General features: G+C 40.0%; 2 protein-coding genes across 2 annotated transcripts; both read right to left on the bottom strand.

Annotated features, from left to right (window-relative positions):
* Nucleotides 1-1,663: 1,663 nt before the first annotated feature.
* LOC311033983 (protocadherin beta-7-like) lies at nucleotides 1,664-8,999 on the bottom strand (the record flags this gene model as incomplete). The annotated part of the gene is made up of 3 exons (XM_084041721.1): nucleotides 1,664-1,795; nucleotides 3,858-4,672; nucleotides 8,309-8,999. The coding sequence occupies 3 exons, from the start codon at nucleotides 8,997-8,999 to the stop codon at nucleotides 1,664-1,666; spliced, it is 1,638 nt and encodes a 545-aa protein (XP_083897847.1).
* Nucleotides 9,000-10,881: 1,882 nt separating this feature from the next.
* Nucleotides 10,882-13,275, bottom strand: LOC311033984 (protocadherin alpha-7-like; the record flags this gene model as incomplete). The annotated part of the gene is made up of 1 exon (XM_084041722.1): nucleotides 10,882-13,275. The coding sequence occupies one exon, from the start codon at nucleotides 13,273-13,275 to the stop codon at nucleotides 10,882-10,884; it is 2,394 nt and encodes a 797-aa protein (XP_083897848.1).
* Between the last annotated feature and the right edge of the window lie 433 nt (nucleotides 13,276-13,708).

Genomic DNA, 13,708 nt, shown 5'->3' on the forward strand with positions numbered 1-13,708 from the left:
AGGTCAATATTCATAATCCTCACTTACGCAAAAAAACATCGTTAGACATGCTTAGAAATTATGACAAATCTTCCTGCGCATAGGCTACCAAAGCCACTGAAGGGGTGGACCCAAGGACTTTCTGAATCATTTTCTTCGGAGCACACTGACACCATGCGATCTCACAACCAAGTACATGAGCATTTTAGAAGAATATCAGAAAGTCTAACAAACTCTAATTTAATCATCAAGATAATGTTATAAGCAATTCATCCCAAACACACTGAAACGTTGACCATCCAACTGAACAAAAAACAACAACAACCATACAAATCAAAAGTAAATAAATAGTCCGAAATACATGAAATGTTTGTCAAATGATCACACAGTGAATCAACACAATTCTCATTATCAAGCCGCAACACGGATTGCGTAAATACAATTTCAGCACCATGGAGAGTGACATCTCCTGCTTGAGAGACATTTAAAATGCCTGCATTCCATTTAAAATACTTCTGGGATCATATTAACGTCTACTCTGGCTTTTGTGTGCATCCCAGAAAGTGTTTAAGTTGCTTGATTCAATATTTAGATGTTTGATATTCATGTTATCAGACACGCCCTCCTATTTTAACCCATTGAACTCAAAATTCAATTTTAACGCATTACACTATTTGAAATCACTTGTCCCAGCATTGTTCTGGTGATTGATGATGTCCTTGAGTGAGGGGGCTGTGTTTTATTTTTTTATTATTACCTTTTCCATTAAAAAAATGAAAATGATAAACACAATATAAAATAATAAAATGAAATTAATGAAAAGGCTATTAAAAAACACATTAGAAGGACAAAATCAGTAAAAGGGAAATATGTCTTCAATGAGTCTATAATAGTTAATAGGAGGGGGTGTGTATGATTAAATGAATATCAAATATTTAAATATTGAATCAAGCAACTTTTTAAAAAAAAGATACCCCTTTACCATAACACATTTGCTGGGGAGAGTTATTTTCAATGGAAAGTTGTAAGTTGTTGGTTGTTGACATATTGATATTGTTGCTTAGCAGAATAAATGCATAATTATTACAAAACAAGGTTGTTAGTTGTGGTGTTCATGTTAGAGCACATCAACATTAAAATACGTCAACCTCTCCAGATTAAGGCCTCCTGCGTCAGAGACCACTAGAGTAATCCCATTGATGCCAGAAGCTATAGTACAACCGATACTCATTCTAGAGTCCAACATGTACCTTCTGTCTCCAGATCTGCACTGGATGCTGTGGTGGCACAGTGTTCCATCCTGATTTTTCCTTGTAAATAGTTGGAGGTATAGTCCGCGAGTTTGGAGCACTGCATTAAAGTCAACACGAAAATACTAATCAGGAAAGGTGTTGAAACTGAACCCAAAGTTATAATGAGATAAAATGTCACCTTATTTTCCTCCTCGTCTTTTATTGCACTTTTAACATCAGAAGCTGCAAAAGCCTCTTTAGGCTCCACAACCTTGACAATCACAGTAGCTGTTGCTGAGAGAGAAACGTTTCCAGTGTCTTTTTACCAGTATGACCAGTTTACGTTCAGCCTCGTCTGTGTCTGTAAATGAACGAAGTCAGTCCAAACCAAACAGACTGTGGTCACTGGTCAGTAACTTTCTGTATTGAATATAATAACCAGATGTTACATCCTACACCAGCCTCATATAGGCTCTCACTTTAGCCTCCAAATGTCCTGCGTTCACATAACGAGGAATCTCCTCCACACCTTCAGCAGTACCGTTAGCACTGACTGGATATAGGATGACTGGAACATTGTCGTTCTGATCCAGAATAAACACGTTAACTGTGACGTTGCTGCTAAATAAGGTGTGGTTTCAGAGTCTGTGGAAATAATTCTAAAGGAATATAAAACGGAGCCATGCGTATTACCACGACATAACTTCAAAATAAGAATGATTAGGCTACAGTGAGCCACCAGCCTTCCCAAAGCATCAGTACACCACTAATTTATCAGTTCAATTTCAGCACTGATACGAATAGATTTTAGCACCATGGACAGTGACACACTGCACAGGGAAACCTGACAACAGACATACATTTTTACTACTTACATGACAAGGACTAGTTTCCAATGTTAGTAAATGTTCTATTTTAAAAGTGAAACCTCGTGGAGGACAGACTCTCAAAACTTGGTTCTAATCTTGTTCTAGACCAGCAAAGGGTTGGTGCCAGCCAGAGTTGACCCTTTTTGAGTTTGGGACAACCAAACTCCTACACACAGCTTTGTGGAATGATTGGAATCTGGGCGTGCACTCCTCAAAGGCTATATAGGTGGGCGTGGCTATGGTGAAAAAGGGGCCTGGTTTGGTAAAGAACGGTCTGTGTGTGGGAAAAAGGGTCCGGAAAGCGTCAGCATTGGTTGGCCGTCCACCGATTGGTTGTGATATTGCCCTGACAACCAACAACAACCAATCAAACCCATGACTGTCACTTCGGGCTATAGAATCTAGCTCCACAACATGCTAGCCCCTCCCCCGCAGCAATTTTCTCGTGTGTGTGTGTGTGTCATGCATGAACTTCAACCTGGTGTTTGCACTTTTTCCATTTATAGTCTTACATCTACATAAACGTTCAAATTTCAAATATAAAGTACTTAACTCATGGCCACGGACGTTATAATTATGTACGGTTCCTCAATAATATCTGTTTATTCCGTGTTGTTCAATAAAAAGCATTTTAATCCAATTAACGGCCATTTCCTCATATAGTTACAATGTATCAACGTGCAATACACCTCATAACCGCTAAGGTCACTTCGTTGAAATCATGGAGAAAATTCGGAAAAAGAGGCCACTGATCGAATTAGAATGCTTTTCATTGAACAATACGGAAGACACGGGTACTTCTGACGACCCGTATATAATTGTAACATTCATGGCCATGAGTTAAGCACTTTATATTTGAAACTTAAACGTTTTTGTAGATGTATATGGGTTGTAATGAAGAAAGTTCAAAAACCAGGTTGAAGTTCAGCCATGACGCTGGTGACGGATGATGCAATCGTGTTTCCACATAATGTGATGTGTTGCTTTTTGGGTGGTGCAACCGCCCCTATATGTGAGGTTTGGACATCGATCCAAATTGCACCCCCCCAACCCTGCGCTGTGATTGGCCACCAGTGTACCCCCCTAACCCTGCACCGTGATTGGCCACCATGACTCTATTCAGGACTGTGATTACCTAGAAACACATGACACATGTGCATAGCCCTATAAATAGGACTATGCAATTAAAAAAAACACTTATGTTCTTTTTTTAAGTGAATCACTTCCATCACTGTGATGACCACTGTGACCACACCGCCCACTTCACACTGGGTGTGATTTTTTCTGTATAGTTATTGTTTTGACAAGGTGTCACCTGAACTACTACAAACCTTGCTAGTTATAGTGTTATGTGCACACTACAGTAGGTCAATGTATATTATGTGAAGGACTGTTATGTGCGCAGTAGGCCTAACTTTTTGCTTTTTCCACTGACTGTATGTCCATGTCCAACCACCATCATATAACATTTGTGGTCTAAAAATGTTTGCAAAAACATTCCACGTTTTTCACATTTTGTCAATTTTTGGGGGAAAAAGCAGATCTACACGCCCACAACGTGTCACAAACTCTCCATTGGATATTATGTTATCCAATTAATTCTTGTTTTCTGTCTGAGAGCCGGTTTGTTGTCAAATCCAGATGAGAGGGATTCCCCTTTTCTCTTCTCAAAAGCATGTTAAGCCATATGTATTCTGCCGATGTTCAAATTATAGAGAGCCATAAAATAGGAGCAAAAACTTTCATTGACATCAATATAATAAGCAGTCAATCTTACCTCTCCAGATGTGCGCCTCCTGTCAGACACAACTAAAGTATCCCCATTGCTGCCTGGAACTATAGTAGAACCAATACTCATTCTGGGTCCAACTAACATGTATCGTCTGTCTCCAGATCTGTACTGGATGCTGTGGCACAGAGTTCCATCATAATTTGTTTCTTGTAAATATTTGGATGAATAATCTGCTTGTTTGGAGCACTGCATTATAATCAGCACTATGATACTGATGATGAAAAGTACTGAAACTGATCCCAAAGTTATAATCAGGTAAAAAGCCAAATTGTTGTCCTCTTCATCTTTTGATACACTTTTAACATCAGAAGCTGCAAAAGCCTCTTTAGGCTCCACAACCTTGACAGTCACAGTAGCTGTTGCTGAGAGTGAAACATTTCCATTGTCTTTGACAAGTATGACCAGTTTATGTTCAGCTTCGTCTGTCTCTGTGAATGAACGAAGCGTTCTTAGCTGTCCTGTATAGCGGTCCAAACCAAACAGACTGTGGTCAGTAACTTCCTGTAGTGAATATAATAACCAGCCATTATATCCTATATCAGCATCATAGGCTCGAACTTTAGCCACCAAATGTCCTGGGTTCACATTACGAGGAATCTCCTCCACACCTTCAGCAGTACCGTTAGCACTGACTGGATACAAGATGACTGGAGCATTGTCGTTCTGATCCAGAATGAACACGTTCACTGTGACGTTGCTATTCAGTGGTGGAGTTCCAGAGTCCGTGGCAACAACTTGAAATTTAAAAGTCTTTAGAGTTTCAAAGTCAAAACTTTTTAATGCCAATATATTCCCATTTTCTGAATTTATGTTTAAAAATGATGTCAATGCATTATTGTTTGTCCCATTCCTAAATATATTGTATAAAATCCTGGCATTTTCATTCTCATCACGGTCAGTGGCCCTGACTGAAAATAAAGAGGCACCTGGAGCATTGTTCTCAGTGATATAAAAAGTATAGGGGTTCATGGAAAACTCGGGGACGTTATCATTTACATCTGATACAATAACGGTGACTGTCTTTTCAGATGATAATGACGGTTGACCCCCGTCCTTGGCAATAATAGTTACGTCATATTGAGACTGTGTTTCCCTATCGAGGGGTGATTGGGTTATTAAAGAATACATATTATCTTTTAAAGATTGTGATAAAGAAAATGGAACGTCCTCCCGTATAGAACAAGTAACTTTTCCATTGAGGCCAGAATCCAGATCACTGGCACTAATATGGGCAACTGTGGTACCAGGTCTGGACTGTTCAGATATGGCGTTGGAAAATGATGTCACTTCAATTTCAGGAGGATTGTCATTCCTATCAACTATCTTAATAATTACACTTTTTTCTGTTGTTAGTGGAGCAAGGCCTTTATCTGATGCTTGGATTTCAATTTCATATCTGTCCTTCTGCTCATAATCTATAAGGTCCTTCACAATAATTTCGCCTGTTGATTGGTTGATTCCAAACAGCTTAAATAATCTATTATTAACACTGTTGCTAAATGAGTAAACTACCTCTCCATTTGGACCATCATCCAAATCAGTAGCATTGACTTGTATGACAGTTGTACCAACTGGAACATTCTCATTCAATAGCACAGAATAAACATCTTTAGAAAACACGGGAATGTTGTCATTTACATCAAGTACATCTACTATGATATTCATATTAACCGATTTTGGAGGTTTTCCACCATCTAAGGCAGTTAGCACCAATGAGTGGCTCCCCACAGTCTCCCTGTCTAAAGCCTTTTGCAACACTAGTATGGGAATCTTTCCATCTTCTCCCTTATCCTTCACTTCCAAACGGAAGTGGTCGTTGGTGCTCAGTCTATACTGTTGTACTGAAAACTGATCACCATCTGGGTCGCGTGCGGCTTGCAACTGAAATCGTGTTCCTGGTAAAGCCGACTCCGACATTTCTAACACTTTCTCTGTCTCGGGGAAAGTGGGAGAATGATCGTTTATATCCACAACTTCGACTTCCACGTAATGGATTTCTAAGGGGGTTTCAAGCACGGTTTTCAGACTGATCAAACATGCACTGCTCCGCTCACATACCTCTTCTCTGTCTATCTTTCTGTTTACATATAAGATACCATCGTTCTGATTCACATGGAAAAGAGAATCAGTAGAGCCAGAAACAATTCGATACCTCCTTTCTTTCAGTGTGTTCTTATCCAAGCCCAAATCTTTTGCTATATTCCCAACGACTGTTCCTTCTTTCGCTTCCTCTGATACTGAATATCTTATTTGCGCTGAGGCCACGCTGCACAAAAGAAGCAAAGCAACCAGGAAACCAAACCACCGCCGTCGGCCCCTCCATGCCTCGCGTCCTCTTTGTTCCATGATGAAGCAAAAATAAATGTACGTAATCCTCCAGAACAACGATGACAGCTTAATGACGTTTACTCCATCCAACATACTCATAAATGTCAATGTTCATTATCCCCACTTACGCAAAAACATTCTCAGAAATGCTTGGGAATTATGTAAAATGTTCCTGCGCATAGGCTACTAAAGCCACTGAGGGGTGGATCCAAGATCCTATCATGAAAAGGAATTTCTGAATCATTTTCTGCAGCGCACACTGACACCATGCGATCTTACAACTCAGTACAGGAGCAGTAGGCTACAACATGAACCTCTAATCTAATCATCTGAAGATTGCATTATAAGCAATTCGTTAATCATTCTAAACACACTGAAACATTGACCAGCCAACTGGGGGAACAAAAGGAAACAAAAACTTCAAATCAAAATTAAACAAATAGTCTGAAATACATGAAAACGTTTGTCAGATGATTGCAAAATGTGAATCAACATATTCTCACTCTCAAGCCGCGACACCACAGCACGGGTTGTGTGAATTCAAATTCAGCACCATGGAGAGCGAGAACTCCTGTTTGAGAGATTTAAAGGGGTATTTCCCTTTTTTTTAAGTTCTTGTGTAATTTTAACGCCTACTGGCTTTTGTGTGCACCTCAAACATTTGTTTTTATGTGGCTTGATTCAATATTTAGATATTTAAAATTCATTTGATTAGACACGCCCCTTATATAAACCCGTTGAACTTCAAACTCCCTTTTAACCACACTAGCCTATTTACAAACACACGTCCCTGCATGGTGCTGGTGACTGATATGTCCTTGCGTGAGGGGGCGTGTTTTCTTTGAATTATTATTCATTTTTCCTTAAAAAAAAGAAAGAAAATGAAGGTGAAAAAGAATACATCAAATAATGCAATAAAATAAATGAAAAAGCATTTGAAAAAGCACAGTCCACTCCCCTCACACAATAGAAAGACACCAGACCCAGGGAGTGTTTTCAATTAGTCTAAAATGGTCAATAGGAGGGGGGTCTGCTAAAATGAATATCAAATATCTAGATATTGAATCAAGCAACTCAACAAATAACCCTTAACATAACACATTTGCGGCGGAGAGTTCATTTCAATTGAAAGCTCTAAGTTTTTGGTTGTTGACACATTTAAAATGTTGCTTAGCAGAATACGGGCAGCTAAAGGATTATTATTAGTATTATCATCATTAGATATTTTAATTAAACATAATTCTCGTTATGAGTTGTAGGTTTGTGTTAGTCATTCAAACACGTCAACCCTCTTACCTCTCCAGATGAAGGCCTCCTGTCAGAGACCACTAGAGTATTCCCATTGCTTGCAGGAGCTATAGTAGAACCAATACTCATTCTGGGTCCAACTAACATGTACCTTCTGTCTCCAGATCTGTATTGGATGCTGTGGCACAATGTTCCGTCGTAATTTGTTTCTTGTAAATATTTGGAGGTATAGTCCGCGGGTTTGGAGCACTGCATTACAATCAACACGATGATACTAATCAGGAAAAGGGTTGAAACTGAACCCAAAGTTACGATCAGATAAAATGTCCCATTATTCTCCTCCTCCTGTTTTATTGTACTTTTAACATCAGAAGCTGCAAAAGCCTCTTTGGGTTCCACAACTTTGACAATCACAGTAGCTATTGCAGAGAGTGAAACGTTTCCATTGTCTTTTACCAGAATGACCAGTTTATGTTCAGCCTCGTCTGTCTCTGTGAATGAACGAAGTGTTCTTATCTGTCCTGTATAGCGGTCCAAACCAAACAGACTGTGGTCAGTAACTTCCTGTAGTGAATATAATAACCAGCCATTATATCCTACATCAGCATCATAGGCTCTCACTTTAGTCACCAACTGTCCTGCGTTCACATTACGGGGAATCTCCTCCACACCTTCAGCAGTACCGTTAGCACTGGCTGGATAAAGGATGACTGGAGCGTTGTCGTTCTGATCCAGAATGAACACGCTCACTGTGATGTTGCTGCTAAGTGGTGGGGTTCCAGCGTCTGTGGCAACAACTTGGAACTGAAATGTTTTCAAAGTTTCAAAGTCAAAGTTTTTCAGCCCCATAATATCGCCACTCTCTGGATTAATATTTAGAAATGATGCTTCTTTATTGTCAGCTCCTCCATTTCTTTGAATATGATATAAAATAAGGGCATTATCTCCCTCGTCATCATCAGACGCCCTTACAGAAAATAATGATGCTCCTGGAGCATTGTTCTCACTAACATAGAAAGTATAGGGACTCAGTGAAAACTCTGGACTGTTGTCATTAACATCTGACACAATAACACTTATCGTCTTTTCAGATGATAGCACTGGTTGGCCAGCGTCCTTGGCTATTATAGTTATGTCATATCTAGTCTGTTTCTCTCTATCCAGAGGTAACTTGGTTATTAATGAATACATATTGTCTTGCAAGGATGGTGTTAAAGCAAAATTAACATCCTCGCTTATAGAACAAACAACCTTTCCATTGGGACCCGAGTCTAGATCACTGACACTAATAAGGGCCACTGTAGTTCCAGGTCTAGAATCTTCAGATATGGCGCTTGAAAATGAGGTCACTTCTATCACAGGTGCATTGTCATTGACGTCAACTATCTTTATGATTACGGTCTTCTCTGTGACAAGCGGGGCAACGCCTTTGTCTGAAGCTTGAATTTCTATTTCATAGTTGTCTCTTTGCTCATAATCAATAAGACCCTTCACAACAATTTCACCTGTAACTGGGTTTATATCAAACAGTTTGAATAATCTTTCATTCATGCTGTTCCCAAATGAATATATTACCTCTCCATTGAGACCCTCATCCAAATCTGTTGCATTTACTTGAATCACATACGTACCTATGTCAGCATTTTCGTTAAGTTGCACTGAATAAACCTCTTTGGAGAAAACAGGAGCATTATCATTGACGTCTAATACGTCAACAATTATTTTTGTGTTACCTGATCTTGGTGGTTTACCTCCATCAGTAGCGGTGAGTATTAACGTGAGACTTCTAATAGCCTCTCTATCTAATGACTTTTGCAACGCTAAAATTGGTATTTTCCCATATTCTCCTTTATCTTTGACTTCCAAACGGAAATATTCGTTCTGACTGAGCCTATACTGCTGGACAGAAAATATACCACGATCAGAGTCGCTTGCAGCTTTCAGCTGAAATCGTGTCCCTGGTATGGTGGACTCAGATATTTCTAAGCATCTCTCTTTCTCCGGGAAGCTGGGGGAATGGTCGTTTACGTCTAGCACCTCCACGGCAACATAATGGATCTCGAGGGGATTCTCCAATACGGTTTTCAAGTTGACAACACACACGGTGCTCCGTTCGCATATCTCCTCTCTGTCCACTTTTTTGTTCACGAATAGAACTCCATCATCCCGACTAACTTGGAACATTGGATCGTTGGAGGTAGACACAATTCTAAATCCCCTTCCATTCAAACCGACAAGGTCCAACCCTAAATCCTTGGCTAGATTTCCAACAAAGGTTCCTTCTTTGACCTCTTCAGAGATTGAATATCTTATCTGAGCCAGTGCTCTATTCCTTAAAAGAAACACAGCAATCGCGAAATAAATCCACCATTGTTGCTTCCCCCGTGCATTGCGTCCTCTTTGTTCCATGATCAACGATAAAATAAAATAAAAATCGCAAAGAACTACAAGAGCATTCCGAAGTAAACTTCATCCTTCATTTTTAAAAACAAAGTATTGCCTCATTACTCGCATAAGCGACATATGCTGGTAAATATTTAGACAAACACGAGCTCGCTGCACGCTGTGCAGATTTGTAGATATGCTAAAATACCAAGGGGTGGAACCAAGTGCTGCCAATGACGAAAGCTTCTGTGTCGTTATTCTGCAAGTACACTGACACCCTGAATCCTGAATCACATTGCAGGCAATTGTTTTAAAAAATAGTTATACAATTGGTACTCAACAACTCGAATAATTCTATAGGATTATGCAATATCACCATACGTATTACCACGACAGAACTTAACATTTAAAGGATTAGGCTACAGTGAGCCACCACCAGCATTTCCAATGAATCGGTACACCACTAAATGATCAGTTCAACTTCAGCGCTGGCTCCAATAGATCTTAACACCGTGGACAGTGACACATTGCACAGGGTAACCTGACAGACAAGAAACCCACAAAAAAAAGTACTACTTTAGTTTCAAATGTTATTATGTTCTATTTTAAAAGTGAAACCTCGTGGAGGACAAACTCTCAAATCCTGGTTCTAGTCTCTAGAGACCATGTTCTATACCAGCAAAGAGTTGGTGCCAGAGTTGAACCAGTTTTTCTGTCTGAGAGCCAGTTTGTTTGTCAAATCCAAGGGATCCCCATTTCTCTTCTCAAAAGCATGTTAAGTGGCTCGGACTGCTGCCCTTGAGGTCCGGTCACCTAGGCTGCAATGTCGCCGGTTCGAATCCCGAGCCTGACGACCTTTGCTGCGTGTCACTCCCCATCTCTCTCTCCCCATTCCTGTCTATTTATATATATATCAATAAAAGGCAGAAATAGCAACAAAAATATATATATATATATTTTTTTTTAAAGCATGTTAAGTAGCCTATGTATTCTGCTTTCCAATGTGCACGTTATAGAGAGCCATACAGAGAAATAGCAGCAAATGCTTTCAATGACCATCAATATAATAAACAATCAATCTTACCTCTCCAGATGTACGCCTCCTGTCAGAGACTACTAGAGTATTCCCATTGCTGCCTGGAACTATAGTAGAACCAATACTCATTCTGGGTCCAACTAACATGTACCGTCTGTCTCCAGATCTGTATTGGATGCTGTGGCACAGCGTCCCGTCGTAATTTGTTTCTTGTAAATACTTGGATGAATAATCTGTTTGTTTGGAGCACTGCATTGTAATCAGCATAATGATACTGATGATAAAAAGTACTGAAACTGAGGCCAAAGTTATAATAAGGTAAAAAGCCAAATTGTTGTCCTCTTCATCTTTTGATACACTTTTAACATCAGAAGCTGCAAAAGCCTCTTTAGGCTCCACAACCTTGACAATCACAGTAGCTGTTGCTGAGAGAGAAACGTTTCCATTGTCTTTTACCAGTATGACCAGTTTATGTTCCGCCTCATCTGTCTCTGTGAATGAACGAAGCGTTCTTATCTGTCCTGTATAGCGGTCCAAACCAAACAGACTGTGGTCAGTAACTTCTTGTAGGGAATATAATAACCAGCCATTATATCCTATATCAGCATCATAGGCTCCAACTTTAGCCACCAAATGTCCAGGGTTCACGTTACGAGGAATCTCCTCCACACCTTCAGCAGTACCGTTAGCACTGACTGGATACAAGATGACTGGAGCGTTGTCGTTCTGATCCAGAATGAACACGTTCACTGTGACATTGCTGCTTAGCGATGGAGTTCCAGAGTCTGTAGTCATAACATTGAATTTGAATGTTTTCAATGTTTCATAGTCAAAGCTTTTAAGCGCCATTATCGCACCATTTTCTGGATTGATATTTAAGAATGTTACGAATTTCTCGTTGGCTCCATCTCTCGGAATATAATAAGAAATAAGAGCATTATCCCCGTCGTCACGATCAAAGGCCTTTACTGAAAAAACAGAGGCTCCTGGAGTATTGTTCTCTATAACATAGAAAATATAGGGGTTCAGTAAAAACTCCGGATTATTGTCATTGATATCAGATATAATAACAGTGATAGTCTTTTCAGATGACAGTGATGGTTCCCCTGCATCTTTGGCTACTATGGTAACATCGTATTTAGATTGTTGCTCTCTGTCCAATAGCGATTTCGTAACTAGAGAGTACATGTCATTCTGTAAAGATGGGGTGAGTGTAAAAGGAACGTCCTGATTTATGAAACACAAAATCTTTCCATTGAGACCAGAGTCAGAGTCTTTTATATTAATTAGTGCAACTGTGGTTCCTGGTTTTGAATCTTCTGGGAGAGCACGAGAAAAAGATGTCACTTCAATTTCGGGTGCATTATCGTTAACATCAATGATCTTGATAATAAGACTTTTGTCCGTTGTCAGTATTGCCGGGCCCTTGTCGGAAGCTCGGATGTCAATTTCATATATCTTTCTTTCTTCAAAATCTAAGACGCCTGCCACCGTAATTTCTCCTGTCAAGGGATTTAAATCAAAACGTGCACGCGTTTTTCTGTCCACGTCATTACCAAAAGAATATACAACTTCACCATTTGGGCCTTCATCCAAATCTGTTGCAGTGACTTGCACAACACTTGTACCTAAAGCGGAGTTTTCGTTTAACTGTACCGAGTAAGAATCTTTGGTAAAAACTGGAGGGTTATCGTTAACATCAGATACGTTTATATGAATTTTCATTTCTCCAGATCGGGGAGGCTTGCCTCCATCAATAGCTGTGAGCAATAACGTATGGCTACTGACAGATTCCCTGTCTAGTGGCTTTTGTAGGATTAGACTAGGCGTTTTACGGTCCTCCCCGCGATCTTTAACCTCCAAACGAAAATTGTCATTGTGACTCAACTTATACTGCTGCACCGATAATTGCCCACTATCAGCGTCACGCGCAGCTTGCAACTGAAACCTTGCTCCTGGTAATGCAGACTCGGAAATCTCCAAACCCGTTTCAATCTCGGGAAAGATGGGAGAGTGGTCGTTGACATCTAGCACCTCCACTGCCACGTAATGTATTTCCAGCGGGTTCTCTAACACAGTTTTCAAATCGATCAAACAAGCGCTGCTTCGTTCACACACCTGTTCTCTGTCAATATTCTGGTTTACATAAAGGGTGCCATTGTCTTGATTTACCTGGAACAGGGGTTTTGTCGAGCCATAGACAATACGATATCCTCTCTCTTTCAGTGTGCTCTTATCTAATCCCAAATCCTTCGCTATATTGCCAACAACAGTTCCTTCTTTCACTTCTTCGGATATGGAATATCTGATCTGAGCTGAAACGCTACTCCAAAACACAACAGAAGCAACCATGAAGATGCCCCACCACGATCGTTTCCGCCATGCCTGGTGTCCGCTTTGTTCCATGGCGTGCAATTATAACGAATTAAGGGTCCACCAGCTAGAATAACAAATCAAGAATACACCACGTCACATTCCTGGATAAAAAAAGGTGCGCTCTGCTCCAGGCGGATAGGAAAGCAATGTGACCCAGCTTTGTCGTAAAAGCGCGTTAACTCGTGAATGATTCTACGACTGCTGAAATATCTAACTGGCTGAGGGAAGGGCTTAACAATGAAACACAACGAAAAACCATTGGAGCTACACTGACACCACGCGACAGAAAACTAACATGCTTTTCCCCTTCAAATAATCCGTGTAAAAGTACATTTACAACTTAAATACACCCTGTCCCTGTGATGTCAAATATAATAAAACACATATATTTAGCCTATGATAAAGCATGTTTGAATACAAAATGATATATTACATATTATAATCATCTTCCAAAAACACCCAA

This window comes from Gymnoscopelus microlampas (assembly GCF_963454915.1).
Source record: "Gymnoscopelus microlampas genome assembly, chromosome: 18".
Lineage (NCBI taxonomy): Eukaryota > Metazoa > Chordata > Actinopteri > Myctophiformes > Myctophidae > Gymnoscopelus > Gymnoscopelus microlampas.